General features: G+C 46.5%; 1 protein-coding gene across 1 annotated transcript; it reads left to right on the top strand.

Annotated features, from left to right (window-relative positions):
- On the top strand, positions 1-26471 carry sh3d21 (SH3 domain containing 21). Its single transcript, XM_035392370.1, has 17 exons — positions 1-259; positions 4946-5103; positions 6077-6134; positions 8610-8722; positions 10623-10713; positions 11098-11156; positions 11657-11702; positions 12842-12936; positions 13487-13585; positions 14180-14231; positions 18312-18374; positions 19997-20111; positions 22232-22284; positions 23320-23432; positions 24078-24244; positions 24925-24988; positions 25715-26471. The coding sequence occupies exons 1-17, from the start codon at positions 256-258 to the stop codon at positions 25757-25759; spliced, it is 1395 nt and encodes a 464-aa protein (XP_035248261.1). The 5' UTR covers positions 1-255; the 3' UTR covers positions 25760-26471.

Here is a 26471-nt window from a genome sequence, read left to right as displayed (position 1 = left end):
TGTTTTCTCTCTCTCCCCTCCCTCTCTCTATCTGACGTGTCGGGGCTAGCGTTGGGAGAGTTCCTCCACGTTAATGTTTGATAGGAGGTTGCACTGAGGGCAGAAGGCATCGGTTGCTGTTTCTCTCCTCTGTGTCTCACCTGCGTTCGGTGTGTGATTTTCCCCCCCGTCTCTGTCTCACCTGCGCACGAGGACTGCGTTCCCCGCGTGAAGCCGAGATTTCGAGGAGAACGAGGGAACGCTGTTCCGGAGGCCATGGGTAAGGTCATCGCTCTATCTCGCTCTATCTCGCTCTGTCGCTCCGGGCCCTCTCTCCTCATCTCTGGGCTTATTTTTGGAGGTCTGGCGCCCGTGTTTTCTTTTTTTTTTTTTGATTTGGCATGAGGTCGAGCTAAACTTCAAACGCGAGGGCACGGCCTGCTGTTTGTGCCGCCGGCCGGTCACCGATCTCTGGCGTTTACACTTTACCTTTCGTGACAGCCGTGGAGCTTTTTCTAAATGCCTGTGGGGTTGTATTTGCAGTTGGGAAACAACGTCCTTATCCGCACTCTGGCAAGAGTGCCCAGAAGTGATAACGGTACAGCAAAATCAGACAACTTTTCACATATTTGGCTGTTTGAGAGTTGAGTTATTTAGGGATTTTGTTCTTGTTGTTGAAGCGGTAAGGGTCATTCTATAGCTCACCAAATAAATGGAGACCAGGGTAAACAAACTCAAAGCAGGAGCCTTTCGTTCTCAGGATGTTAATAAATACCGTGAGAGCTTCAGCAGTGGCAGGTTTCGGCTGTCCATGTGGGGCTATGTGGGCCAGACTGACCCTCACAGGAAACCTCCACGCTGGTTGGACGGTCACCCTTTTAACCCGATTCTGAGGACCCACCCTGTCCTCTTACCCCATGACGGGGGGGGGGGCCACAGAAAGACCCGCGCGTACAAACGGCCTGGGGCGGTGATGTGGAGAGCAGAACCTGGTATCGTAATGGAGTCTGCGCGCCGATGCGTTGCTGAATGCTGTGAGAGAAGGCATCCCAACGCCGATCTGCAGCGTGGCAGGTTCTATTGTTTACGATCGCTGGCAAGCGGCCGTGTGCGGAGAGCGTGTGCGGTTTTGCCCACGGTGAGGGTGGGGGGGTGAGGGGTGGGCGGGGGGGGGTGGGTGGGGTTGTGAGCTTGCTGAGTGGTTCATGACAGCAGGAGTGAGCGGCTCTCTGAGGTTTACCTGCTGCCATGGATGTTCATCCCGGGGGGGGGGGGGCGGGGGGGTGAAGGTGGCGGCGGAGACACGTCCACGGGGGACTAGTCCACCCCCAACTTTGGGAAAACATCAAATGGTCCTTCCCCCCCAATATTATTATCATGTTTTATGTTTTATTAGGTGATACTGTTAGTGCCTACCCCCCCCCCACAAAAGTTGAAATGAGATGTACATCCATGGCTCTCTGCCGTTCTTGCAGTGAAGACAAGAGGGGGGTTTTTATAAGGATCAGAGCCACTCTTGCAGTGAAGACGGGAGGGGGGGGGGTTTATAAGGATCAGAGCCACTCTTGCAGTGAAGACGGGAGGGTTCTTATAAGGATTAGAGATAATGACCAGGGCGCAGTATCGCCAGGCTGTAAACATCAGCTCTGAGGAAAGAGTAAACAGTGACGCCGCTGTGCTGGAGGAGATCCTGTTGCTCGATCCTCGCGCGCGAACAGGAAGCGTGAAAAGCGTCTGAACTCTGGCCGGGGGGGGGGGGGGGGGGGGGTGATGTTTCCCTAATTGAGACTCCGCTGAGTCACATGGGGGGGGGGGGGGGGGGGGGGGGTGAAACTGGCCCTCTGCCTCTCTGCATTATATCAGTCATGTAAATGCCCTCTTGACTTGTGACTTTGAGAGAGACTGATGCCACTCCTTGAGTAAAATTTTTTTTTTTTTTTACAGCGTATTAAAAGAATGCCCTTACAGAAATTTAAGGAAAATATATATTGCAACATGTCACAATATATAAGCAAATATACAAGCAAGCTATTTCTGTTTCAAAATATTGGAAGCCGGAAATATGTTTTTAAAACGCACTGCCGTGAAATATATTCACCATGAAGTTTTCAACCAAAGAAAGTCCAGGCATGTATGTTCTGCAACGCAAGCAGCTGATGAAACAGATTTTGCTTCCTCACCCTAAATTGGCGACTCATAGTCCTGTGGTTTTCTGTCAGCACGGCCTTGGGTCTGGACGTTTGAGACGGCGGGTTTTTAAAAGTGTCACCCCCCCCCCCCCCCGCAGTGGTTTTGGTGCAGGGGCAACCTCTCGAAGTTCCCCCGCAGACGTGAGGAAGCTCCGTCCGAATCTGCGGAAGGGCTGACATGTGCCGTGTGGCCATTATACAGAACCGAAAATGTCCTTGTTTGCCTGAAGCGTCAGGATTTGGTAGACGTTACCCAACGACCACCCCCCCCCCCCCCTCCGCCCCCCCCCCCCCCCCCCCGGCAACTCATATTTGTCCGCTGTGAGGGACACGAGTCTCTGGTCTTAATCTCAAGAGCCGTATATTCTACAGCGTTAAAACATGCTCTACAAGGGACATTTTAATGAAAAAATAGAATAAATAAGATTTTTCAAAACAGAATATTAATCGCAATATGCACTGTTTATGTCTGTTAATATCCTGCTCAGCCTTTGCTTTGTTTGTAGCAATGCATAAGAAGAGGTTGAGCAGAATACCAAATGCACTCACAAGACCACTGGACACACCAGAGACTCAGGCGAGGGGCAAGGGGGGGGGGATACTCAGCGTCCCCCCCCACCCCCCACCCCCCCCCCCAAAGAAAAGCACGCAGAAAGGGATTACAGGAAAACTGGAAAAGTAATCAGTAAAACAACAAAAGTTTGTTCTAAGGTTTCCTCCTGTATGCCATCCGGAGTGGTTTTCCATGCCGCTGTCTGATTTGTGAAGGGGGGCGGGGGGGGGGTTTAAGCTGGGGCAGATTGTGATGCGTATCGTGATGAATTCTTTGGGAAATTTTGATTTGATTCGATGATCAACAAGTGCAAAAATGCAGCCCCGTTAAAAAGCACTATACAAATAATATTTAATTGAATTGTACATCGAAAACTATTTGTTCGATCCCATTTGTTATTGAAAGCACTACATTCTCAGTCTCACTTTTTTTATGTTGGAGGTTTCCGTATGTATTGTTTCCAAGTAAGTTGTGTGTTAAGCAGCTTAACTGGTTGTGTCCATAAATGAATTGGCACCAGATTCTTGCTGCCGAAAATCCTTCTGAATGGATTCTTGCCGGTGGCTGTCAATCATTGGAATGTTCCCGTTTTACCTGCGTTCATATTTGCTCAGGAACTGTGGTCATTACATCCTACGCCCTCAGGATGTTTTGCTGATGTCAGTTCCCCGTGTTTGCACAAAGCTGAGCCTTTAAATACTCCTTTGCCTCTACATGGAACACTCTACAGCAGTGGTGTCAAACTCGTTGCCATGGAGGGCCGTGTGTATGCAGGTTTTCATCCCAGCCTCAGATCTTGATTATATAATTAGTTAAATTATTTGCTGAATTAGGGATGCAGGTTTGTGCACAATGGTGACCCGACGTCTATGGTGACCCGCATTGTATAAATAAAAATTTTCTTATATTCTGTGCTTCAATGCAGTTAAACGCATATGGCTGAATGATTAATTGGACTCAATTAAGGCAGCATTAATTGGTTGGAATGAAAACCTGCACACACACACAGCCCTCCATGGCACGAGTTTGACACCACTGCTCTACAGAGTGACTTTAACCCAAGTGATCCGATCTCTTTCGGTGAATTCTCAACCAATTCTCACATTCTCTGAATCTAGAAAATATCTCTATATTGGTATTTGATTGGTTTTATGGATTTTGATTGCATATTTGATATCGTTAAGCTAAGTATTTTGTCTTTTTATGTTGTCTTTGGAAGCAGCTTTAATGTATGTCTTTCATGCTGCCCCCACAGACTAGTCTCCCTTTCCAGAGATATTTTTAATCCCAAGGAGACTTTCACCTGGTTCAGATGAAGGTTTAAATGTAAAGTAAACAAAAAAGAGTGTTTGCTAATGGGCTAAATTATAAATGAATATGGTGGCAGTGTTTGACTGCTTCCTGGAGCTTCCGGGAACGTCGCCGTTCCGGGCTGGCGTTCCGGCTCTCCGCAGTTGGCATTCCCGCCCACTGCCGCTGCACGTAGCACGTAGCTCCGGACCTGCCCGGGCCCATTCCTGCCTCCCAGAACAGCCGCGCGCGACAGAAATGCCAACAAGCTCCGACGAACGCTGCCGTTTATTTTCAGGCTCATAAAAGCTCCAGAACTGCAATATGATGGACTTATTATGATTATTATTATTATTATTATGATTATTATTATTATTATTATTAGTTCATTGATACTGTGGGATGTTGGGGGGGGGGGTGTCTGGTTGCTCAAAGCTCGCAGCAGTAAACAGAAAGAGATACGTCTAAAAATAGACAGGGAATGCACTGATTAATTAGTGTAAAATGCACTGCCAAAGGAAAGTTGGAAAATGCATCGGGCGATCAGGCACGCACGCAATCAAAGGGCACAACAGCTGACGGGAAGAGGAGAACTGTAGGTAAAAATACCCCCATGCCACTGGGTCTGGCGTTAGTTTTAATATTATTAATATCCCGTCTCTCTTTCCCTCATCCCTCTCTCTCCCCCTCCTTTTCTCTTTTACTCTCTCTGCCTCTTTCTATCTGTCTTTCTCTCCTTACCTTTTGTCTTCCTTTCTTTCTCTCTTTCTCTTTTTCTCTCTTATTTTTTCACCTGCTCCCTCCCTACTCCCTCTCTCTTTCTCTCTCCCTCTCTCTCTTTCTCCATCCTTCCCTCTGCTTCCCGCTCTCCCTCTCTCTTTCCCTCTGTCTCTCTCTCCCTCCCTCTCTCTCTCTCTCCCTCTCTGTACTGTAGAGGTCCTGGTGCTGGTTGATTTTGAGGGGACCATGAAGGACGAGCTGGAGGTGCATGTGGGGGACGTGGTGAAGAAAGTTACCAAGGCAACCGAGGAGGGCTGGCTGCAGGGGGAGCTGCGGGGGAAGCGGGGGATCTTTCCCGCCAACTTTGTCAAGGTCAAAGTTCGCCAACTGCCCGTTTCTGTGCTACGGGGTATTTTTGTTTATGTATTAAAACAACTGTTATAAACTAGTGGCATCAAACATGACGACTGTGGTGCCAATTACTCTTCAGCAACCTAATGTTTTTTCAGTAACACTTTCTTTGAAGGACAAATATAAGAGGTACATGCGGGCTTTTTAAAATATTACCTCACACTTTTGGGAACCATTATGAACATTCTGTTAACTGGCACACTGTCTGATATGCAACGTGCCCCCCATATTTCATGAGAACCATGTTTATATGATAGTGTCACTGTGATATGAATGGTGGCACAGTGCACCATGTTTCAGGTTGAGTTCTTTCAGGTTCTGAAAGTTTCTTTCTTTGAGTTATCAGAAGTTAGTTAAAGGTAAATTCCACACAGGTGTCAAGTGTAGAAAAGATGACCAGCTCACACAGTAATGGCACACACCTTCAGGGGTGTCGATGCAGCGGTGGACTCTCTCTGGGCCAGGGGTGTCAAACTAAAGAGCCCACACACCACATTCTCAGGGCCTTACTTGGCTACTGATTGAAAGGAAACCACAAACATCTGCAGACACTGCGGCCCTGCAGGGCTGGAGTTAAACCTGCAGATACTGTGGCCCTCCAGGACTGGAGTTAAACCTGCAGACACTGCGGCCCTCCAGGACTGGAGTTAAACCTGCAGACACTGCGGCCCTCCAGGACTGGAGTTAAACCTGCAGACACAGCGCCCCCTTCAGGACTGGAGTTAAACCCGCAGACACTGCGGCCCTCCAGGCTTGGAGTTAAACCTGCAGACACTGCAGCCCTCCAGGACTGGAGTTAAACCCGCAGACACTGCAGCCTTCCAGTTTGACACCCCTGCTCTAGGCAGGAAATAAGTGATGAATTTAGATGGATGTTTTCTAAGATGACTCATCTGTTGTGTTCTCATTGGTTCTCTGTTGACTGTCTATGCAGGAGGTGCCAGTGTATTTGATCGGAGACAGCAAGCGTGAGCCAAGGAGCATAAGGACATGTGAGTGATACTGTCCCTTTAAGAAATCCTCATTTCTGGTGATGCTTTTCCTTTAGGAAATAGTCTTTCAAGCAATAGCCTCCCTTCAAAAAAGAATTTCTAAAAATGTTTCTGGTGCCACCTTCCCTTCTAGAAAAAATAATTTCTGATACTACGATCCCTTTAATCATGAATCATTTCTATTGCTATTGGCCTTTTAAAGGACATTCTTTTTCTGGTTGTACCATCCTTTTAAAGAAGCCTCTGTGAATATCACCATAACATCAGCTTGTGAGACTTTGTCTTTGTCTCATTTTTTGGTATCACCATCCCTTTAAGGAAGCTTGTAGTGTGAACATCCCTTTAAAAAAAACTTGATGTAGATGTCTTTGTTTAATCTGTATTCCCCATCTCTGTCACTGGCACAATCATTACCATCTACAGTAACGATAAGGTCTACCGTCTGCCAGGCTGACGGTGACGTCTTAAGTAATGTGGACGTGTGTTGGGTTCGTGGGCCTTCTGAGACAGGTGTTCTTCTGTCACAGTGACCAGACACAAGTGGTTAAAGGGTGAGGCTGTGCTGGTTTCGGTATCTCAGCCACTGCAGATGATTTTAGTATGTGAAAGGGGAAGCAGACTAAAGTAATACTGGGCGTGTTCTTATTAGAGCACAGACAACTTTGAGGAATTGAGTGCACGTGTACCATCTGGGGGGGGGGGGGGGTTCCACCCTTTTATTAAAAACCCACTGAGATTGAAATCTCTTTTGCAAGGGGGACCTGACATGAAACCCAAAGTTACCCAACAAACAATACTTACACCTGACAAAATGTACAAACATCAAATGTGGAATGAGACAGAGGTGTAACAATAATTAAATGTAGAGAAGAGGTTAAAAGAGGTTAAAAGCAGGAGCATACTTCAGTCACATAATTATGAATTGCATGTTTAAAGTCTACAATTGAAATTAATTTGTTTAAAAAATTTTTGCAGATTGTTCCAACTATAAGGTGCAAAATGTCTGAAACCCATCTTACCAAATTCAGTAGTGGGACGAGGGACTTTAAAGAGTATCACATCCCTAGAGCGGAGGTGATAACTGTGAATTTCTAATTAGCAGACAGCTGAGGTAGGAAGGGAGTAGACCGATTATTGTTTTGTAGATTAATATGTACCAGTGGATCGATCTGCGCAGATGTAAAGAATTAACCCAGACCATTCATATAGGGGACAATGATGGGTTAAGAATGTTGCACCTGTAATGAGGCGTAAAGCGTTATGATAAACCATATCCAAGGCATGTAAAGCAGAACAGGAAGCATGCATATAACGTATGCCTCCGTAATCTAAAAATGAATCATGAATCATGACTGCATATTGCAGAACTTATTTGGGTTTCAGTGATAACACATCAGCTTATCAGTGATTGTAAGGTTACAGTGTATAACTGTGGATATCAGGACTTTACACACACACTCACACAAACACAGATAAATATATGTATAACGGCACCTGTTAACAAAAGATAAATAGAAAACTAAGTGATTCATAAGCCCTGTATTACTGCACTTCCATCATCAAAACTCAGTATTCTATTGGCAAACTCAAGTGACCTTGTGCCATGAAACCAAGAGGATGTGAAACTAGGGACGGTTTGGAAAAAAAGGTCTCGGATTACTGGTGACCAATAAGCTATAAGGAAAAAAAGATGAGAGAGATCAGATTGAGAACTGAAGAGGGTCTAGAACCTGGTCTGGGTTGTTGTTTTTGGGGATAGAATGCACACTTAATGATCCCCCAGACAACCAATACCTTTAGACTTGATGGTATTGCGTCTGAAATGGCAGCTCTAGTGTCTGCACCGTTCACAGTAACCAGTATTCTGATTATACATACATTCTGATCTTTCTTATTGCTGAAACTATTTCACGTTTGCTCACTCTCTCTCACTAGCCTTGGTCGAGAGGAGTTACATTGGGCCTGTTAGGATGTGTTTAAAAAATATCTGATGAAGGCGCATGCTTTGTCTCGTCAAGCACACCTACCGAGCTTCTAAATATGTTCTACTCCCAACCAGTACCAGCTCAGACATCTGTCAGGGTGTGGCAGCCCATGATCGTACCAGAAAAATTAAACAGAGCATTAAAGTGCTATCAGTCTCCATGAAGCACAAAGTCAAAAACGTAGCCTCGAGGAGAATATGGCTCACCTGTGATTTCAGGGATATAGGTGGGGGAAAGAGCAGGATTTAGTGAGCTGCTTTATTATTTGATTCTGTCAGGTTCTTTTGAATAACTTTCCGTCGCGTGCATCTCCGATTTTATCGTGGGCTTACCTTATCGCTAGGCTGCAGCGGCAGTTTCCTAGCTAACGCTTAAAAATGCCTAAATTGTGAAGTGTAAATTGCCGTTGTATATGTAGCCTACGTAGCTATGCCTTTGCTTTGCGCACGCCGCAAAACTGGCTGTAACTACGTCCGTTGTGTCTTTCCAGCGAGGATGCCGAAACTGCAGACGAGGAAGTGCGAGGTGGCGTTCGCCTACAGCCGCCAGAACGCGGACGAGCTGGAGCTGGCGGTGGGCGACACTGTAGAGATCATCAAAGAGGTAGAACGCAGAGCTCCTCCCCACTGGTCTTGACTGCAGCGTCTTTTAATCACGAGCTCTCGTCCATTTTGACAAGATTCGGTGCATTGTTTACATGTTCTATAGCCATTGCTTCATATATATACCACTTCAGTTCAGGGTTGCACAACCCTGTTCCTGGAGATCTACCGTCCTGTAGATTTTCACTCCAACTACTAACACAGCACACGTCATTCAACAACTAAAGATCTCATTAAACTGCTAATTGGTAGAACCGGGTGCACCAGATTAGGGTTGGGGTGAAAACCTACCGGATCTGCAGGAACAGGGTTCGGCAGCCCTGCTTTAATTGTAGTTTCTTTCCTTGTTTGGTTTATTTCAGGGTTGTCCAGTCTTGTCCAAAAAGGGCTCCTGTGGGTGCAGGGTTTTTGTTTTAGCCCCGCTCTTTGACACCTGATTCAGCTAATTAACTAATTATGGTTGTCAATCAAGACCCTGATAAGTAGAATCAGGTGAGTTAGTGCTCAGCTAAAAACAAAAGCCTACACCCACATTAGCCCCTTTCGGGTTGGACACCCCAGGTATATTTGTATGAAGGTCAGATTGATGATGATGATGATTATTATTATTATTATTACTACTGCTAATAATAATAATAATGACTCACACCTGACAAAGCACAGACGTCTTTGTATGTTTCCGTGCCTTTGAAACGCTGCAGCTGGAGGGTGAGAGCATTTCACGCTGGCTTATCGAGTCATCCTTTACCGGAGGAATGCCGGAGAACGGGGGGATTAGTGTGGGTTTATGCACAGAAACAAAGAAACCGAAACGCAGCAGCGCTTCAAACGGCGCGAGCAGGCGTTGCTGCAGGTGCGCTACCTTGGCTAAATAAATCGCTCGCGCGTAAGTCAATATGAACGCGATCGTTTTGACGCACGAGCTTCCTTTGACGTACGTACCCGCAGCTCTTCCCACACGCGGACAAAAGGTACGAAAAAAGTGCCTGCAAATGTGCAAACGCCTGTCACTGAGGCGGCTCCCTATAGGTACGCGAACTTGTACCCCTCGCCAGCAATACGTAATTTTACCTTTTGTGCCCTTTTTGTTTTTACATATTAGTTCCCAAATAGAACACTATTGTTCTTTCAGGGTATATTTGGGAAATTTGTTCCCCAAAGAACCAAAATATACCTCCTTAACTGTACCTTTATTTCTCAGAGTGCCGGGAGAATAGTGTATTGACTTTCGATTCCAGGTAAAATGCATTGTCGTTAGCGAATTTAACTAGCCTCCTATGTAATCACACGTGTCAAGAAGAGCATCCAACATTGCGTACATTTTTTGAATATTTCACACACACACACGCACAAAAAAAAGAAGCAGAAGGAACCCACGGATATTGAAAATAAAAGCACCCAGTCTGACCAGCTGTGACAGTGAATGTCATTGTTTCCTCAGCCTTTGTGTGTTCAGATCACGCTCTGTCTCTCTTTAGAACAGCTAAGTTTGGCATGCTAGACAATCCAAAACCCAAATCATGCTGACTCATGCACCCGCAAAAAGAAAGGGGAAAACATGGCAGTTGCTGATGTTTCGGCTGTGATATTAGGTTGGACTGGTTATATCACCAGTGACGAAGGCCTGTGACCTTCCTGTGATGTGATGTGAACAGTGGTGAAATTGCCAAACCAGTTATTCTTTTTTGTAATGTTGCTGTACAGGTGTCTGTGGAGGGATTTAAACTTGTTTGGTTCTGTTTGTAACCTGAAGTTATCCAGTTTTTAATTTTTAAATATTTCATAGTTCAGAGATGTAACTTGTGCAGCTGTTAAGTGTTTATGTTCCACTGAAGGCCCCTGTGATTGCCAGGGGATTATAAGGTGACATTTCTCCTTGTCTCTGGTTCGTCTGTTGGCAGATTGAAGATGGCTGGTGGTTGGGCTCGAAAAATGGTGAGGTGGGGGCATTTCCATCAAACTTTGTCAAAGAGATTTTCATCACCCCAAAAGGTGAGACAGCACCCTGTGTTTTCAAACTTTCAATAATTCCTGAAATTTTGTAAACCACCATCAAATAAATAATAATAAGCTTTACATGTAGAGTGCTTTTCAGCCCCCTGGGTCAAAGTGCTTTACAATAACACAAGGAAATTTAATTTAACTGCTAACATACAACAATACATACAACAACACACTTAAATAATGTTAAAATAATGTTATGGCTCTTCTGAAAATTTTACATCCACAAAGCGGATATAATCAACAACCAAGAAGATGCTTACACAGATAACTCATAACTTTTTTACAAAACAAAAATCAGAATTTTAAATTTAAGAGCTCCTGACCTTGTACCCCCCCCCCCCACCCCACCCCACCCCCCACAATTTCATTCAGACGCCAAAAACGAAGGGAAGAGTCGACCGAAGCTGACTGAGGCCCTGTTCAGCAAGGAGGTGGGAGAGTGAATGAATGAGTGAATGAATGGATGAGTGAATGAATGAATGAACGAATGAGTGGATGAGTGAATGAATGAATGACCGAATGAATGAATGAATGAGTGAATGAATGAATGGATGAATGAATGAATGAATAAATGAACTGATGAATGAATGAATGGATGAATGAATAAAAGGAGACTTTATTTACATACAACCTTTTGCTTCACATAAACATAATTCATCTAAAAAAAGATATTAAAGGACAGAGGACAGAGAAATAAATTAGAAGTGACATACATGATGATGAAACGGTAGTGTACAATGAGAGAACTTTAAAGTGTACACATCCTTAAAGATGGGTTTAAGCAAGCGTGACACTCTCACTCCAATCAGGACTGGATCTGTGTGAATCTGATTTGTGTTGTACAGATAAAACCAAACTGAACTGAAAATTTAAATTCCCAGAGATGGGCCAGGAAGAGCAGGCCGCTGAACGTGCTTCCGTTTCCTTTCAGGTGAAACAGACGCAGAGGGCGAGTGTGAGGAAGAAGATCAGCGATGGTGGGTGTCCCGTCGATAACTTCACTCACAAAACACACCTTTATACCCAAAATTTAACTTTAAACCCAAAAACCTGACTCGGACATGTGAGCTTTACATGTTAAAGCAAAGGTAGACGATTGTGCTGGATGAGTTCCTCTAAAACAGCCATTCTTCCTTCATCCGCTTGCTAACGTAAGATTGTGAAACCCGACTGCTCTTTAGAAACACCAGGTGAGCACAATGTCTCATACACCATTTACAATGAATGTTATCATGAAAAAACTGGTTCATGTACTTCATCAGCACTTTTATGCTCAGGTTTGCTTAGTGGATAAACCTTTATTCTGGTGTTTATCTTAACTGATTATTTCATTGAAGAATTCTTGGTAGTTTCTGTTAAAGCTCTGCTGGAGCATTGAATGATGGGAAACGGGAGGGAATAAGGAAGTCATCTCATTGTGCAGCATTCCGGTGATTCCCTCACATTACCCGTAAACTTGGACTGCAGTGATGACGTGTAGCCGTTTCAGTGTAACACGCAACGCTGGTCTTGGCACCTATCCAAGGAAACCTGTTCTTTTTACTGTGGGCTGTTTGGTTTAAAAAAATTATTATTTTTTTAAACCAACTAGCAATTAGCTGAGGATTAACCTGAACCTTCTGTACCTGAGGGCACAGTACCAATTTAAAGGGGTGAAAACTGCTGGAGCAATGTGTCTGTGATGTTTTTTATTTTATTTTATTATTTTTTTTAAAGTAAGTTCAATACAATTTAAGTCTCAGGGATGAGCACGATGCTGATAGTGAGGATGACAAACAGTCCGTCGCTGTAGTATAAATATTAGTTTCGGACCTTCCACCAAATGTCATAATCGCCTGTGGCGCTGATCATACATCACCCAACTGTTACCTGGCCTTTAACTGGACCCGCCCCCACCAGCCCCCACCAGCCCCCTCTGGACCGATCTGGCTTGGTTTACGGGCTGCACCCGTTTCAGCCCCAGCCCCAGGTCACCGCTCTAGTTCTGGAGATCGCGTGCAGAATGTCGCAACGGTCCGGGCGTTGCTGTTGCTAATTTTATCCGAGCCGTCGCGGGGGTGCGGCGGGCGGGAGCTGCGGGACGGGCACGGGTCTGACGGCGTCTCCCGCGTTGCAGCGAAGGAATGCGCCCAGGTGATGTTCGACTACGCGGGCGTGGCCGAGGACGAGCTGACGATGAAGAAGGGCGACATCGTCAAGATAATCTCCAAGGTGAGGCTCGCCGTTTGAACAAGGACCAGGAAATACTGTTGGTGCGGAAATTTCTCGCCGGAAAAATCTGACTCTCGTTGATAAGGGTGCGAGTGCGAGAGTCAGTCTGGTGTTTTTTTTGTTCTTGTGAAGATGAAAGTAGGGAAATGGGGATTAATATGATCTGCTTTGATGGTCACGCCTTACTTCTGTCAATATTTGTTGTGTCGCCTATTCTGGTTTGACGGGTTTTCCAAGTTTTCCGGAGTAACTTCAGGGAAACAGAAACCCACTGGGCCTTGACACGAATTCGCAAAGTGACGCACTTAGAAAATTGCAGGCTGTGATTCATATCGCTCGGGGAAAAAAAGAAAGAAAAAAAAATCATGTTTATGATTAAGAGAGAGCTTTTGATGAGCCTGCAGCAGTGGCTGCTGATTGGATGCCTTACTGCCACTGACCCCGCCTTTCTCACTTCAATGGGAGACCGCAGAGCACCGATAGGACCTCCTTCTGCCGCTGCTGTTGCCCCTGGCGATCTGAGATGTTTGTGTTGTGTCCGTTTCTGTAGGAGACGGAGGACGAGGGATGGTGGGAGGGCGAGCTGAATGGGAAGCGGGGCTTCTTCCCCGACAACTTTGTGATGCTGATTCCGACGGACACTCTGCAAGTGAGTGGGAAGGGGGGTGGGGGGGGGGGGGGGGGGGGGGGCGGGTTGAGGGGGGGTGGTGAGAGGAAGAGAAGGCCGGTGTCCCCGGAATGACTCAGTGTTCTCACTTGCGGGAATTTCCCCTGGCTGGTTCTCCGGTGGGGGGGGATTCCGGAGTCCGACCGCAACCATTCTGGGATCGGGGGGAAAGACCTCTTCCTCCTTCCTGACGTTTGAAATTGTGCACAGAGGCTGAGCGCGACGATTAAAGAGCCCGCTTTGGGAGGGGGGGGCGTGGGGGGGGGGGGGGGGTGGGGGGGTGGGGGGGCGTGGGGGGTCGAGGGGCTGAACAAACCCAAACAGGCGAGAAGCCCTCCCACTACGCCTGAGACTGGAGGAGCAGACACAACATTCCGAATTAATCCCACGTTTTTTTTTTTCCTGCTGCCTGGTTTTCCAAGTTTTTCCACGCTTCTGTGAGCTGCTGGTGGGGCTCCAGGAAGGGTCGGCTTTGAGCTGTATCTGGCGTCTGGTGTTGTTTTGGGTTGTTGTGCCGAAGGGGGAGGGGGGGCACCAGTCACTCTGTAATTTCCTGTTTCTCCCCCCCCCCGACAGTCCCAGGACAAGAACAAGCCGCCCGCGCGCCGCGACACCCCCCCGACCGCAGGTAAGGCCAGGTGTCGCCGCGTAACCATGGAAACCGTGTTGTCGGATATGCCGTTTTATTTTTGTCAGGAAGCACACGGAAGCAAAGTCATGTGACCGCTCAAGGTGAGGTTTGTTTTGGACGAGCAGGTGCTCCTGCCAGGTGTTAATGGCGCTATAAAACCGCAGACTCAGAGCTCCATGGAAGGGGAGATCTGGCGTGGTGCCGTCGTGTGTTCGCCAGGTCAGGTGTTCGCGAGCTCAGGTGTGTGCCAGGTCAGGTGTGCGCGAGCTCAGGTGTGTGCCAGGTCAGGTGTGCGCTAGCTCAGGTGTGTGCCAGGTCAGGTGTGCGCTAGCTCAGGTGTGTGCCAGGTCAGGTGTGCGCTAGCTCAGGTGTGTGCCAGGTCAGGTGTTCGCGAGCTCAGGTGTGTGCCAGGTCAGGTGTGCGCTAGCTCAGGTGTGTGCCAGGTCAGGTGTGCGCTAGCTCAGGTGTGTGCCAGGTCAGGTGTGCGCGAGCTCAGGTGTGTGCCAGGTCAGGTGTGCGCTAGCTCAGGTGAGCGCTGCAGCGCGTGGATACCGCTGCTAGCCGCTTCATACTGTCGCCACGTGTCCGCGGGGCTACCGCTAGCATTGTGTCCCACTCCGCCAAACTGATTTTTAATCATGGGGCGACATAGCTCAGGAGGTAAGGTAAGGATTGTCTGGCATTCGGAGGGTTGCCGGTTCAAACCCCGCCCTGGGCTTGTCGAAGTGTCCTTGAGCAAGACACCTAACCCCTAACTGCTCTGGCGAATGAGAGGCATCAATTGCAAAGCGCTTTGGATAAAAGCGCAATATAAATGCAGTCCATTTACCATTTACCATTTAATCACGGATATTTTCTATCTGGTAATTTTTTTTTACCTCAGTATCACTGAAAGGATACTTCGTAGTAGAATGAGGCTGCTCCCTTCTGTGCAACAAGAGGGTGGCCATTTTGCTATGTCACTGGAGGGGAAAAAAAACTGTTTACGGTGAAGAAGGAAAAGAGAAGAGCATTTGTGCGCCAGTTTGTCTGAGTCTTCTCTGAAGAGCCGAAGAGTTTCAGTTTGGATACCCAGACCGCCAAACCTGCGGCTTTTCTTCCTCTAGTGTTTTTCTTTCTTTCTTTTCTTTTTTTTCCCTCTCCAGTTCTCCATTCCTCATTCAAGAAGGCATGAGCAGTGTGTACGCTAAGCACGCTAATGTTTATTTATTTTTTATTTAACCAAAACCCCATTGAGATTGAAATCTCTTTTGCAAGGGGGGGGGACCAGACATGATACACAACAAAGTTGCCCAACAAGACTTACAGCTGACAAAATGTACAAACAGCAAATGAGCGCAGTGCCTTCACACTACCCGTAAGAGTGTGAAAGTGCCGTTTCGCGCTGCGCTGCTGCTGCGAGCAGGTGGCGGCGTGCAGGTTCTCACAGGAAGTGCGCCGACGCCGCGGAAAGTTCGCGGCGCGTGGCTGCAGGAAGTCGCGGGTTTGAGTCAAATCGCTGTTATCGAAGATCTGAGGCAATCTCTCGCAGCCGCGCGAAGCCCCAGGTGCCGCAGTCGTGTGTTTTTCGCGTTCGTTTGCTTTCTGAGCTGGAAACTGCTGACGCTTGTAGGGCAGCGGTAGGGAGTGTGAGTGCATCTCTGCGCTCGTTGCGTTTTATTTCACGCCCGGCTGTTGTGTGAAGGTTGTCTACATGAAAGAAGTGTGTAGTTGCGTTGCGCAACGCTGTCCACACGTACAAGCAAACACAGCAAGCATTGACAGGTGCTATCGATAGATATTTTTTTTTTTAATGAAAATGTTTTTTTGGGGGGAGCAGTCTAATGCTGGCGCAAGTGCGCAGACGTGCCACTGCTCTCTTCGGACCGGATCTGCGAGGCAACGACGGTCCAGAAATCAGTGCACATGCCCAGGCCTCCCCCCAGTTCAGACGCAGACGAAGTTAAACCCAAAAATAAAGCTGCGCCAAAGCACAGAGACCGTGCCGTGTCACAGGAAGTCAGGAAACCGCAGCGAGGTCATGTGACCTGGTTTAGTGGTGGCGGAGGATGGAGGATTGGGGGGGGGGGGGGGGGTGTTGCCGTGCTTTGTCGTGTGACCCGGCACGGAGGAAGCAGAGACGGGGGCAGATCTCTCTGCTCGTGGCGCGCGGAGGTCTGTAGGGTACAGGTGCTGCTGAGGTAGGCTGCGTTTCCCATCTCCCTCTCTCTCTCTCTCTCTCTCCTTCCCTCTATCCCTCTATCTACCTCTCCCCTTCTCTTCTCCTTCCATCTCTCTTATTCTCTCTCCCTCTATCTCTCTCTCTCTCTCTCTCTCTCTCCTGTCTCTCTAAGTCTCCTTCCCTTTCTCCCCTATTCTCTCCCTCTCTTTCTACCTCCCTCCCTTTCTTTCTTTCTCTCCCTCCCTTCACATCCTTGCCTTTTCTCTTAAATCTCACCCTTAAATCACCCGCCCTCTTCCCCCCCCTCTCTCTCTCTTTCTCTCTCTCTCCCTCTTTCTTTTCCCCCCTGCTCCCTCTCTCTCCCTCATGCTCCCCAGGTGTGTGTGTGTGTGTGTGTGTGTGTGTGTGTGTGTGTGTGTATTTGCAGTCTCTGTCACGCTCAACCTCTCTGAACTCAGTGAGCTCATGCGATCTCTCTCTGAACTGCTCTTTGTGCTGTAAGCTGGCATGCCCGCTCCCGGGCCGAGGGGTGGCCTCTCGTAAAAAAAGGCATTATTTATTTTCCCCTTGTTTTCCCGCGCGCGGGGCAGCTCTCAGAAATCAGCGCAGCCGAAATGTGGGCCCGTTTGTGCCGCCTGCGCGGCTCTCGGCGTGAAGAGAAGTGGCGTCTCAGAGCCCTCTGAGGACTATTTCAGAGCGCGCCAGCTCATCAGCAATCAAGAGATAATCTTGTTGGAGGGACAATGTTTGCGTTTGCGTGTAGCAAAATACTCTGAGGATTTTTTTTTTTTTGTAAATCGGCTCATGCTTGGCATATGGTGATACAGTTGATCTGCACTCATTTATATTTAGCTGGTTGTCATGATTTAATTCATAGGCGTCTATGAGGTGATGCACCTTGCGTTAAAGCTGCTAAATCTCGCTCACGAATGCCTTGTTTCGATGTTGCGCAGAAAGGTTGGAGTGTAGCTGCGGAGTGTAGCCGGCTGTGAGGAAGTGACCGTTAAAGTCGCCGTGCGTGTTTGAGTCATTCCACAGCCCAGCTGTGCGTCGGTGAGAGGCGTCCCACAGACAGGGTCAGGGAGGTGCGTCTCAGTTTCGGGATGTCCTGGGGGAGACGCTGGGACACTGTGATGTGAAATAGAGCTCAGCTGGGGCTCAGTCTTATCTGTGGATGTACGGCTTTTATTCGCTGCCTCCTGCAGGCAAGCTTGCGATACGCTGCACAAAACAGCCAGGGATTTACAGGCTGTGTGTGTGTGTGTGTGTGTGTGTGTGCGCGTGTAAATATGTGTGTGTGTGTCTGCGTGTGTGTGAAATGTTTTGCAGGATCTCACAAACGCATAAATGATGGATCTGGTCTCTGCATGCCTGAAGGATCCCTCTGTCCTGTAGCATGTCAGCAGTGGTGAACACGCGTGTGATTAGTGCATCAGCAGTGGTGAACAGGCGTGTGATTAGTGCATCAGCAGTGGTGAACACACACGTGATTAGTGCATCAGCAGTGGTGAACACACGTGTGATTAGTGCATCAGCAGTGGTGAACACGCGTGTGATTAGTGCATCAGCAGTGGTGAACACACACGTGATTAGTGCATCAGCAGTGGTGAACACACGTGTGATTAGTGCATCAGCAGTGGTGAACACGCGTGTGATTAGTGCATCAGCAGTGGTGAACACACGTGTGATTAGTGCATCAGCAGTGGTGAACACGCGTGTGATTAGTGCATCAGCAGTGGTGAACACACACGTGATTAGTGCATCAGCAGTGGTGAACACACACGTGATTAGTGCATCAGCAGTGGTGAACACACACGTGATTAGTGCATCAGCAGTGGTGAACTTGCATATGATTAGTGTTTTAGCAGTGGTGAACATGCATGTGATTAATGCTCCCAAACTCTGATTTCTTTCAGCCAAAGGAGAGCCGTCGCCAATGGAGACTAAGACACGCGAGCCCAGCCCGCCTGCTCCAAAAGGTGAGGGGAGCGCAACCAATAGTTTCTCTGAACCAGAAAACTCCAGTGCTGATTGGCTCCTGTATCAGAGCGTAGTAGAACACGGACGGAGTGTAGCACAGTGGGTAAGGAACTGGGCTTGTAACCGAAAGGTCGCAGGTTCGATTCCCGGGTAGGACACTGCCGTTGTACCCTTGAGCAAGGTACTTAACCTGCATTGCTTCAGTATATATCCAGCTGTATAAATGGATACAATGTAAAAAATGCTATGTACAAGTTGTGTAAGTTGCTCTGGATAAGAGCGTCTGCTAAATGCCTGTAATGTAATGTCATGTAACACTTTCACCACAGATACGTGTGCAGGCTACAGCGGCAGCACGCAACTTTTTCAAACGCGTCAGGTCAAATGAACGATTGCACTGAAAAAGCAGCTAAGAACAGAGAGCTGGCATAAAATCCTGAAACACGAGCTCAGCCTTCCTTGTTCCCCTTTGGTCTGACCTTGAAGAGTTTTCTAGCACTTTACCCTCATTAACTTCCCCTGGATTACAGTACATTACATTTATTAGGCAGACGCTTTCATCCAAAGCGATGCACAGTAAGCGCATACCGAAGGTCACTGGAACAACTACAGGCTGCTACTACTCTCAAGATATATTTGCACAAATTCACAAGGATAATTTAGATTATTCTGCGTTAATGAAAATCTGCTGAAATGCAGTAATGATAGTCATTCGGCCAGATTATGGCTGACCTAAAAGGTTTGAAGTTAAAAATGATTATGTAGGTGCAATGCGGGTTGAAATGCAGTAGTGGATTTGTTAATGTTTCATTATGATAAACACTTTCAGTGTTAAGAGACTGAGGGAATAGCATCGTTTTTTTATTTTAAAAAGGCTTTGAACGGTTGAATGTGGAAAGCTTGGGAAAAGTTTCAATGTGGGGGGAAAAAAAAGGTGTTTTTGGAGTGTTGGCGTCTGCCGTCTCGAAGTCCTGGCTTCATTTTTCTTGTGTTCCAAGTGAGACCTCAGCGAGAACTCAGACTGCTTTCTGGTGCTTTTTGAGTCTTGCAGTTCTTGCAGCAGCGCCAGCTGCCTCAGTTAAGCAACAAAAAAAAAAACGGGAGAGTTACGCAAGTTAGCTAAAAGCGAAACAGAGATTGTGCTGGCTCTGCTTGAATACACACCAGACACAGGCGGACAAGGAGGAACGGGGGCGGGGGGGGGGGGGGCGGGGCGGAGGGGGTCGATGGGGTTTCCAGTGCTTAAAAAAACAAAACGACCGCACTATTTAAAACTGCTGTCAAACAGTGTTCTCAAGTTTTTATCTTCATGTTTCAAAGGGGCGCACGTGGACTAAGTCTAGAGAAAACGTGTGTCCTGCCAACCAAGGAGATGGAGGCTTACGTACAGAACTTGCATGCCGCCCTTTAACTTTGGAGATACGTGGGACTAAATGAACGTTATGCATTTGGTATTAAAGCACCGTTGAAATGCTACCATGTGCCCATTAATTACCACTCAGCGGCCGTGCTTGTTCTGTTCACTTGAGTTACAGGAAGTTGCATCATAACTCAGGAGTCACTAATGAACGAGCTGCAGTCAGTGCTTCCTGTTCTGAGGGGCTTGTCTGTCTCCCCACAGATGAGAAGATGGACTCCAAAGACCTGAGAAGTGACCCCCCCAACAAGCTGATGTTGCCAGGCATGCGGAAGGCCCCCCCTCCACCGGCGAAGCCTCACAAATATACACCTAACAAGTGGGTATTTACCTAAGCAAGTGGGTATTTAATATGAGGGTTTATATGCAAAACATGCATGTGTACTATGTCCTAACAAGCTGGGGCTCGTAGTGCTCGTTACAGAGACGCTGTCACAAGGACACTTTAAAGAGAACACAGAGAAAGGAGAATCGAGTAAAAACCAGGCCTGAAACCTCAAAAAAAAGCAAGTGAGGTAAAAAAAAAAAAAAAAGAAAGAGATTTTTGTGAGTCCCCAGTGGGAAGAAAAACACTCAAACGTTTGGTTTGGTGAAGTCCTGCTCGCCCGTCATGAGTGACTGCAGCTTGATGAAGATATCTTAAGAAGAACCAACAACAGGGACTGTTTGCAGTCCGCACCCAGCGTTTCCTTGAGCAGCCACAGTGCAAAAACAAACATTGAATGCCAGGAAAGACGCCCCCCCCCCCAACCCTTCCCCCGGCCCTCCCCCCCCCCGACCCTGCCCCCACCCTGAGCAAGCTCCTGCTTTGTTGGCGAGAGGAACACGGGACTGTGGGTGAGGTGATGTCCCAGTTTCACGACAGAAGAAGGGGAGAGCATGTAGTCCGAAAGCCACAGGTTCAGACTGGAAAACGTCTCTGAGGCGATGGATGAATCGCAATGGAACAAAACGGAGGCACGATGCCATTTCCTGTTTCTTGTTTCGGGGTAACTGAAAGCTAGGATGGAAAGAAAGAGGCCGTACAACGCAGCAGCCCCAGAACACCTTCCTCAGAACCTCACTTCCTGATAAAATGCCAGGATTGGTTCCTGTGCGGTGAGCCATTGGCTGCTGAAGTGGCTTCAGCCAAGGAGACTCATGGGATTTGTAGTTTACACTGTTCCATGTTAAAGCAGTTGACTGCACAGTTGATTAGACCCTGGTTTCCTGGGTGGAAATTTAGCTGATGATTTTTTTTAAGATATGAAAACAAAACCCAGCAGCACTGGGGCTGGCCTAAAACGAGGAAGCTGACAACTGGCCTGTGCAGCTCTTCAGTTGTGGTTCTGGGACTGTTTGGTTTGTCACACTACATCAAGCACAGTCAAATTACACTGTCAACATTAGCAACTGGAAATGCCCTAGCACCTGCTACTTTTTAAAATTATTTTTACCGTAAAACAGATTTCTGCTAATGAGATAAACAAAGTAGTACAAAACAGGATGTTATATTTACATTAACAGTTCTTTAATTAGGTTTGGAACTATCTGTTTGTGTGGTATGGATGTTCAAATACACAGAATACGGTAGTGTATTTATATGCAAATTTACTAATGATAATAATGTTACTGGTTCTGCCTAAGCTTACAGCAGAAGTTTCCTTGCGCTAGGTCTTTGTGTGATTGATTTGAGAATCGAGGGAAATGTGAAAACCCTTTATTACAATACAAAAGGTTCTGAGAATGTACAGTACATCCAAGAACAATGACTTTTCAGGCACCACACTTGAGTACTGGTACAGGGAATTTCACCAGGTCATAACCAGTCCACCACTCTTGTTTCTCAACAAAAAGATATCTTAGCTTTGTGACACCAGAGACCAGAACCATGACATGCTATGACATCATTACAGAACTCGTGCCCTCAGTGTAGAGCCATAATAATTGTGACATCACTTTGGAACAAACCACAATGTACTGTGACATCATTGCGGGACCACAATGAATTGTGACATCACTGCAGAATCACAATGCATTCGAACTACCAAGGGAGAAAAAAGGAAAAAAAAAAATGTGTTCTGAATTGTCTCCAATGATGTTTTAAGCTGATAGAATTGAGTAAGAAAGGGAATAACCGAGGTGGAAAAGAAAAGAACGATCCTGGCTCTCCTCTCCAGAATAACTTTATTGATCCAGAGAAAACTGGTGCTTTCTCTGGTCAAATAAATACAAATCTTTTGCTTGAGATTATTTGACTTTATAAACTGATAGCATGTTTGCAAAGGTCCAGGTCCCCATCTCAATACCCCCTCCAGCCCCTCCTCCATAGATGCATAAATGTGTTCTATCATTTGGTCACAGAACGTCTATATGCCTCATACTGTATACTCTTTTTGAGATGTTATTTAGAGGATGGTATAAATGCTCATGGAAATTTCCCAAACATTTGTTCCTCAGAGCCAATGGAGAGCTGCCACCCGCGTTGCCAAAAACCACGGAAAAAGACAAAGGTAAACGCGTCTGCACCTTTCCAGCATCTTTCTCAGAAACCCGTTCACCCGTGAAATGGGATTGGATTTTCTCTGGAAATTTTTACTGCAGTTTTGGACAGATCACCTTACTGTAATAATCTGCGGTGTATACTGTCGGGTCAACACATCCTGTCTCAGTGAACGCTCTGTAAAACAATGCAGCTTTTGAATATTATCATTTTTTAATTTGTGGGGTCGACGCCGTCTCACCTGTTAATTACTAGAATTCAAGACAAAGACGCTTTTTCGCCCTCTTACTGGAAACATTTATCCTGGTTCTGCAGTCATATGCATTGAGTTCTTTATTACCCACTACACTTACATAATCATATTATTACTGAATAATTGTTTGGGTGTCCAGGTTATTACTTATGGAACATTTTACAAAAAAAAGGTGCAGCTTGTGAAGCGTGAATTATATATACAGTAATATACAGTGCTATTCATGGGTATGTTCATGTAGATTGAAATAAACACATCTGTTTCTGTAACATGGTAAAACACATGAAAGAACAGCTGTTTCTGTAACATGGTAAAAAACACATGAAAAAACAGCTGTTTCTGTAACATGGTAAAACACATATGCATGTAAATACTATGATGTAAAAGCTGATTCATCTTTTTATCTGAGATCCAAATTCCTTAAGTATACAGCAAAAATAACAAATTTCACTTTGCTGTTACCATACTTTTAAAGCACTGTACATATTATATATGTATATTAAGAAAACCTTCATTAAGACATCATAACATCTTTGTGCATCATTCCAAAGCAAATTCAAGCGCTTATCAAAGGATGACATACATGTTGTGTACAAGGCCATTCTCAAATGTGATGTGATGTCACTTCTCTGACAGCCAGTGCTTTGACCAAAATATCCACGCACATGCTTATAAATGAGTTGTTAATATGTTATGACACGGTAATAGAAGTGTTGTGCGCACTTCATAAAGGGTTAAGGAAACATGGGTACCGCTCTGCAGGCACAGCTCCTGACCCCCTTGTCATTCCAGATGCAGACCAGCTGAGTGTGGAGGTGTCCACTGAGAAGCTGACACACCCCACGGCCAACAGAGCCAAACCCCCCCAGCGTAGACCCCCAACCTCCCTGGCCGCCGGAGCAGGGGTAAGCCTCAAACCAACCCCCCGCCCCCCCCCCCCCCCCCCCCCACACACACACACACACACATACACACCCCACCCTGCCCCAGATATACCCTGCTAACTCAAGAGTGGCCAGGAAAAGGAAGAGCAAGGAGACAAAGCTCCACAGCTTCAGGGTATCAGGTGTATTACTGCTTACGTCTGCGTTATAAAATGGCTTCTGCCTTGCCACCATCATGACAGGTGTATGGATGTCCAGAAATCACAGTCATTTAGGTACCATGCAGTGTGAGGCAAACAAGAAACATCAGGACATAGAAATGGCATGAAGAGTAATCCTTTGATTTGTGAAATTGGTGCAGAACCCTAATGCACCATGACATCACTACAGAACTCCAATGCATTCTGACATCAGTTTAGAACCCCAATGCATTCTGACATCAGTTTGGAACCGTGATGTATTGTGACTTCAGTGTAGAATCAGAATGTATTGTGACATCAGTGCAGAACCATAATTCATTTGAGAAGGGGAAAGGTTTATGGCTGAAAAGTGCCAAAAGCTAAAAGGAAAACAAACAAACAATCTTGCAATAACTGGTTCTTGAAATGCAAGCTGCTGTGATATATGATGATTTATTGATCACAATAATTCAATGTGACCTCACAGGCTGAAGACGGTCTGCTATGCCCCAAGAGCGCAACTGCCCCAAAACCTGACGAGCCCGACCAGGGGGGGGGCACCCAGCCCCCCAGGCCCACCCACGAGGAGGAGGAACTCCGCGCCGAGGTTCGAGAGCTGAGCATGGCTCTGGAGCTGCTAAAGAACAGGCAGCAGTGAGTTTTTACTTCATTCATTCATTCATTTATTCCCCAGCCGTGCTTTGCTCTGGTAGAGCTGAGTTTCCCTGTTCACGCTGAAGCACTTTGGGATCCTGTGTAAATTGTTGTGACCTGGCTCAGCAGTCTTAACGCAACGAGGGACGCGAGCACAAGCTTGGGGAAAATAACCTGAAGAATGATTTTATTCACAAGGAAAGAAAACAACAAACAGAAACCAGTACAGACAAGAGGCCTTTTCCAGTCCTGCTCTCTCTCTCTCTCTCTCTCTCTCTCTCTCTCTCTCTCTCTCTCTCTCCCTCAATCCTGGCCAGAGGCACAGCATCATCTCTCCTATGTAGGCCTCAGGCTGGCCAATCAGTCAATGGGGCTTCACTTCCTGTGAGAAACAGGGTACTAGAACCTACAAGTTAAAGGGACAGCACATAAAAATGCAATCCATTATTATCATGATTTAATAGCACTTCTCAGTAAGATGGCTAAGCGTTTATGAATCTATCTAAGGGATAAGTAGGTGGCTGTTGTACGTCTGAAAGCTCTGGGCATCCTCTGCTGGTGTTTACAAAGCCTTATCAGACAATGATCTTGTGCAGGCCTGAGGCATCGGGTCTGACTGAGGGGTGAGCAGGCCGAGGCTCGAGCTTCGCGTAACGTTTCCTTAAACCTTCCTTTCACAGGCTGGACATCGCGGAGCTGAAGGAGGAGCTGAAAGAAGAGCGAAACAAACGGATAGCGCTGCAGGTGGGTGCAGGGAGTTAGCCGCCAGCCGCCAGCCGCAGTCCCACTCCGAATCCCTGGCAGTGTGTGCCGCTCCAGGTTTTACAGGGAGCATGCTGGTGGAAGTGTGTGCCGCTCCAGGTTTTACAGGGAGCATGCTGGTGGAAGTGTGTGCCGGTCCAGGTTTTTACAGGAAGCGCGCTGGTGGAAGTGTGTGCCGCTCCAGGTTTTACAGGAAGCACGCTGGTGGAAGTGTGTGCCGGTCCAGGTTTTACAGGAAGCACGCTGGTTGAAGGGTCTGCCGCTCCAGGTCTTACAGCATGCCGATACACCAGGCTAGCAGTGTTGTATAAAAAGTTAACTGTGCTTGTAACTCCTGAGGGGTGGGTTCAGTTGCCAAGTGGGGCACTGCTGTTGTACCCTTGAGCAAGGTACTTAACCCTTGTACACTTGAGTTGCTCTTGTGTCCAGCTGTATAAAAGGTTTGTGCGTGAAATTAAGTAAGCTCTTTCAGTCACTCTGGATGAGAGCGTTCTGCCAAATAACTAACTGTAAAATGGTAATAAATTTGCCTACTTGTATGTTTTAAGTAACGCTGTGAAGAGGTTTCTTTTTAGTTTCTTTTTTTTTTTTTTACTTCTGTGTGTCCGAAAGAGAACAGCAGCACATGCCTTTATTTTTGAGTCAGATCTGTTTTCAGTTTTGACGTTGTTCTCTCTTCTGCTCCTTCCTCCACTCTTTATGCAACAGGAGGAGGTGCAGCTTCTGAAGTTGAAGGGCTTTGTCAACCACTGACACCACCCCCCCCAGAACAAAATGTACTCAAACCCGAAAACCCAGGAGAGGGAGAAAAGAGAGAATAAGAAAAGAGCGAGAGAAAAAGAAATGTGTGAAGGCTGCGAGTCAAGCTGGTGTGAACGTAGAGCGTTTTTATGTAACACATAAACAGAGGTGCTTTCCCAAATACATGCCATTGCTGCCTCTGCGTTAAAACCTGAACACACCTGGTGCTCTGGAAACATCCCTCAGTGCTTCTTCAGAGCTGCCGGGTTCAAGAGGCCATTTTCAGGGCTTGAGAGACAAGAGTCATGTGACTGGTCCAAAGACCACAGGTGAAAGTGCATTTTTAGATTTATTTTATTTTATTATTATTATTATTATTATCATCATTTTTTTGTATATTGATCAATGTGCATCCTTCATTGGGAGTGCATTGTTCTCTGGTAGACATATGGCTACAGTTGTTGAACATTAATCAACATTCTTTTTACCAAACTACTGCACTATAATAAAGGTGGGGGGCTATTATATTGATGAGCTATCTGCTGTAAACTGAGAAATAGGATTCTGTTCTTTTTTTATTTTATTCTTATGTATTATTTGCTTTGTGCCTTAAACATGTACGTTCACATTGTAATATGGACATATGTATTTAGCTGGAAGAAAAGGTCACTGTCCCAGAATGTAAAAATATTTTATTTTTACAAAAAGATTTCAGTTCCCAAAA

This window comes from Anguilla anguilla, chromosome 1 (genome assembly GCF_013347855.1).
Source record: "Anguilla anguilla isolate fAngAng1 chromosome 1, fAngAng1.pri, whole genome shotgun sequence".
Classification (NCBI taxonomy): Eukaryota; Metazoa; Chordata; class Actinopteri; order Anguilliformes; family Anguillidae; genus Anguilla; species Anguilla anguilla.
Note: the sequence above shows the minus strand (reverse complement) of the source record. Positions and strands in the feature narration are given on the sequence as shown.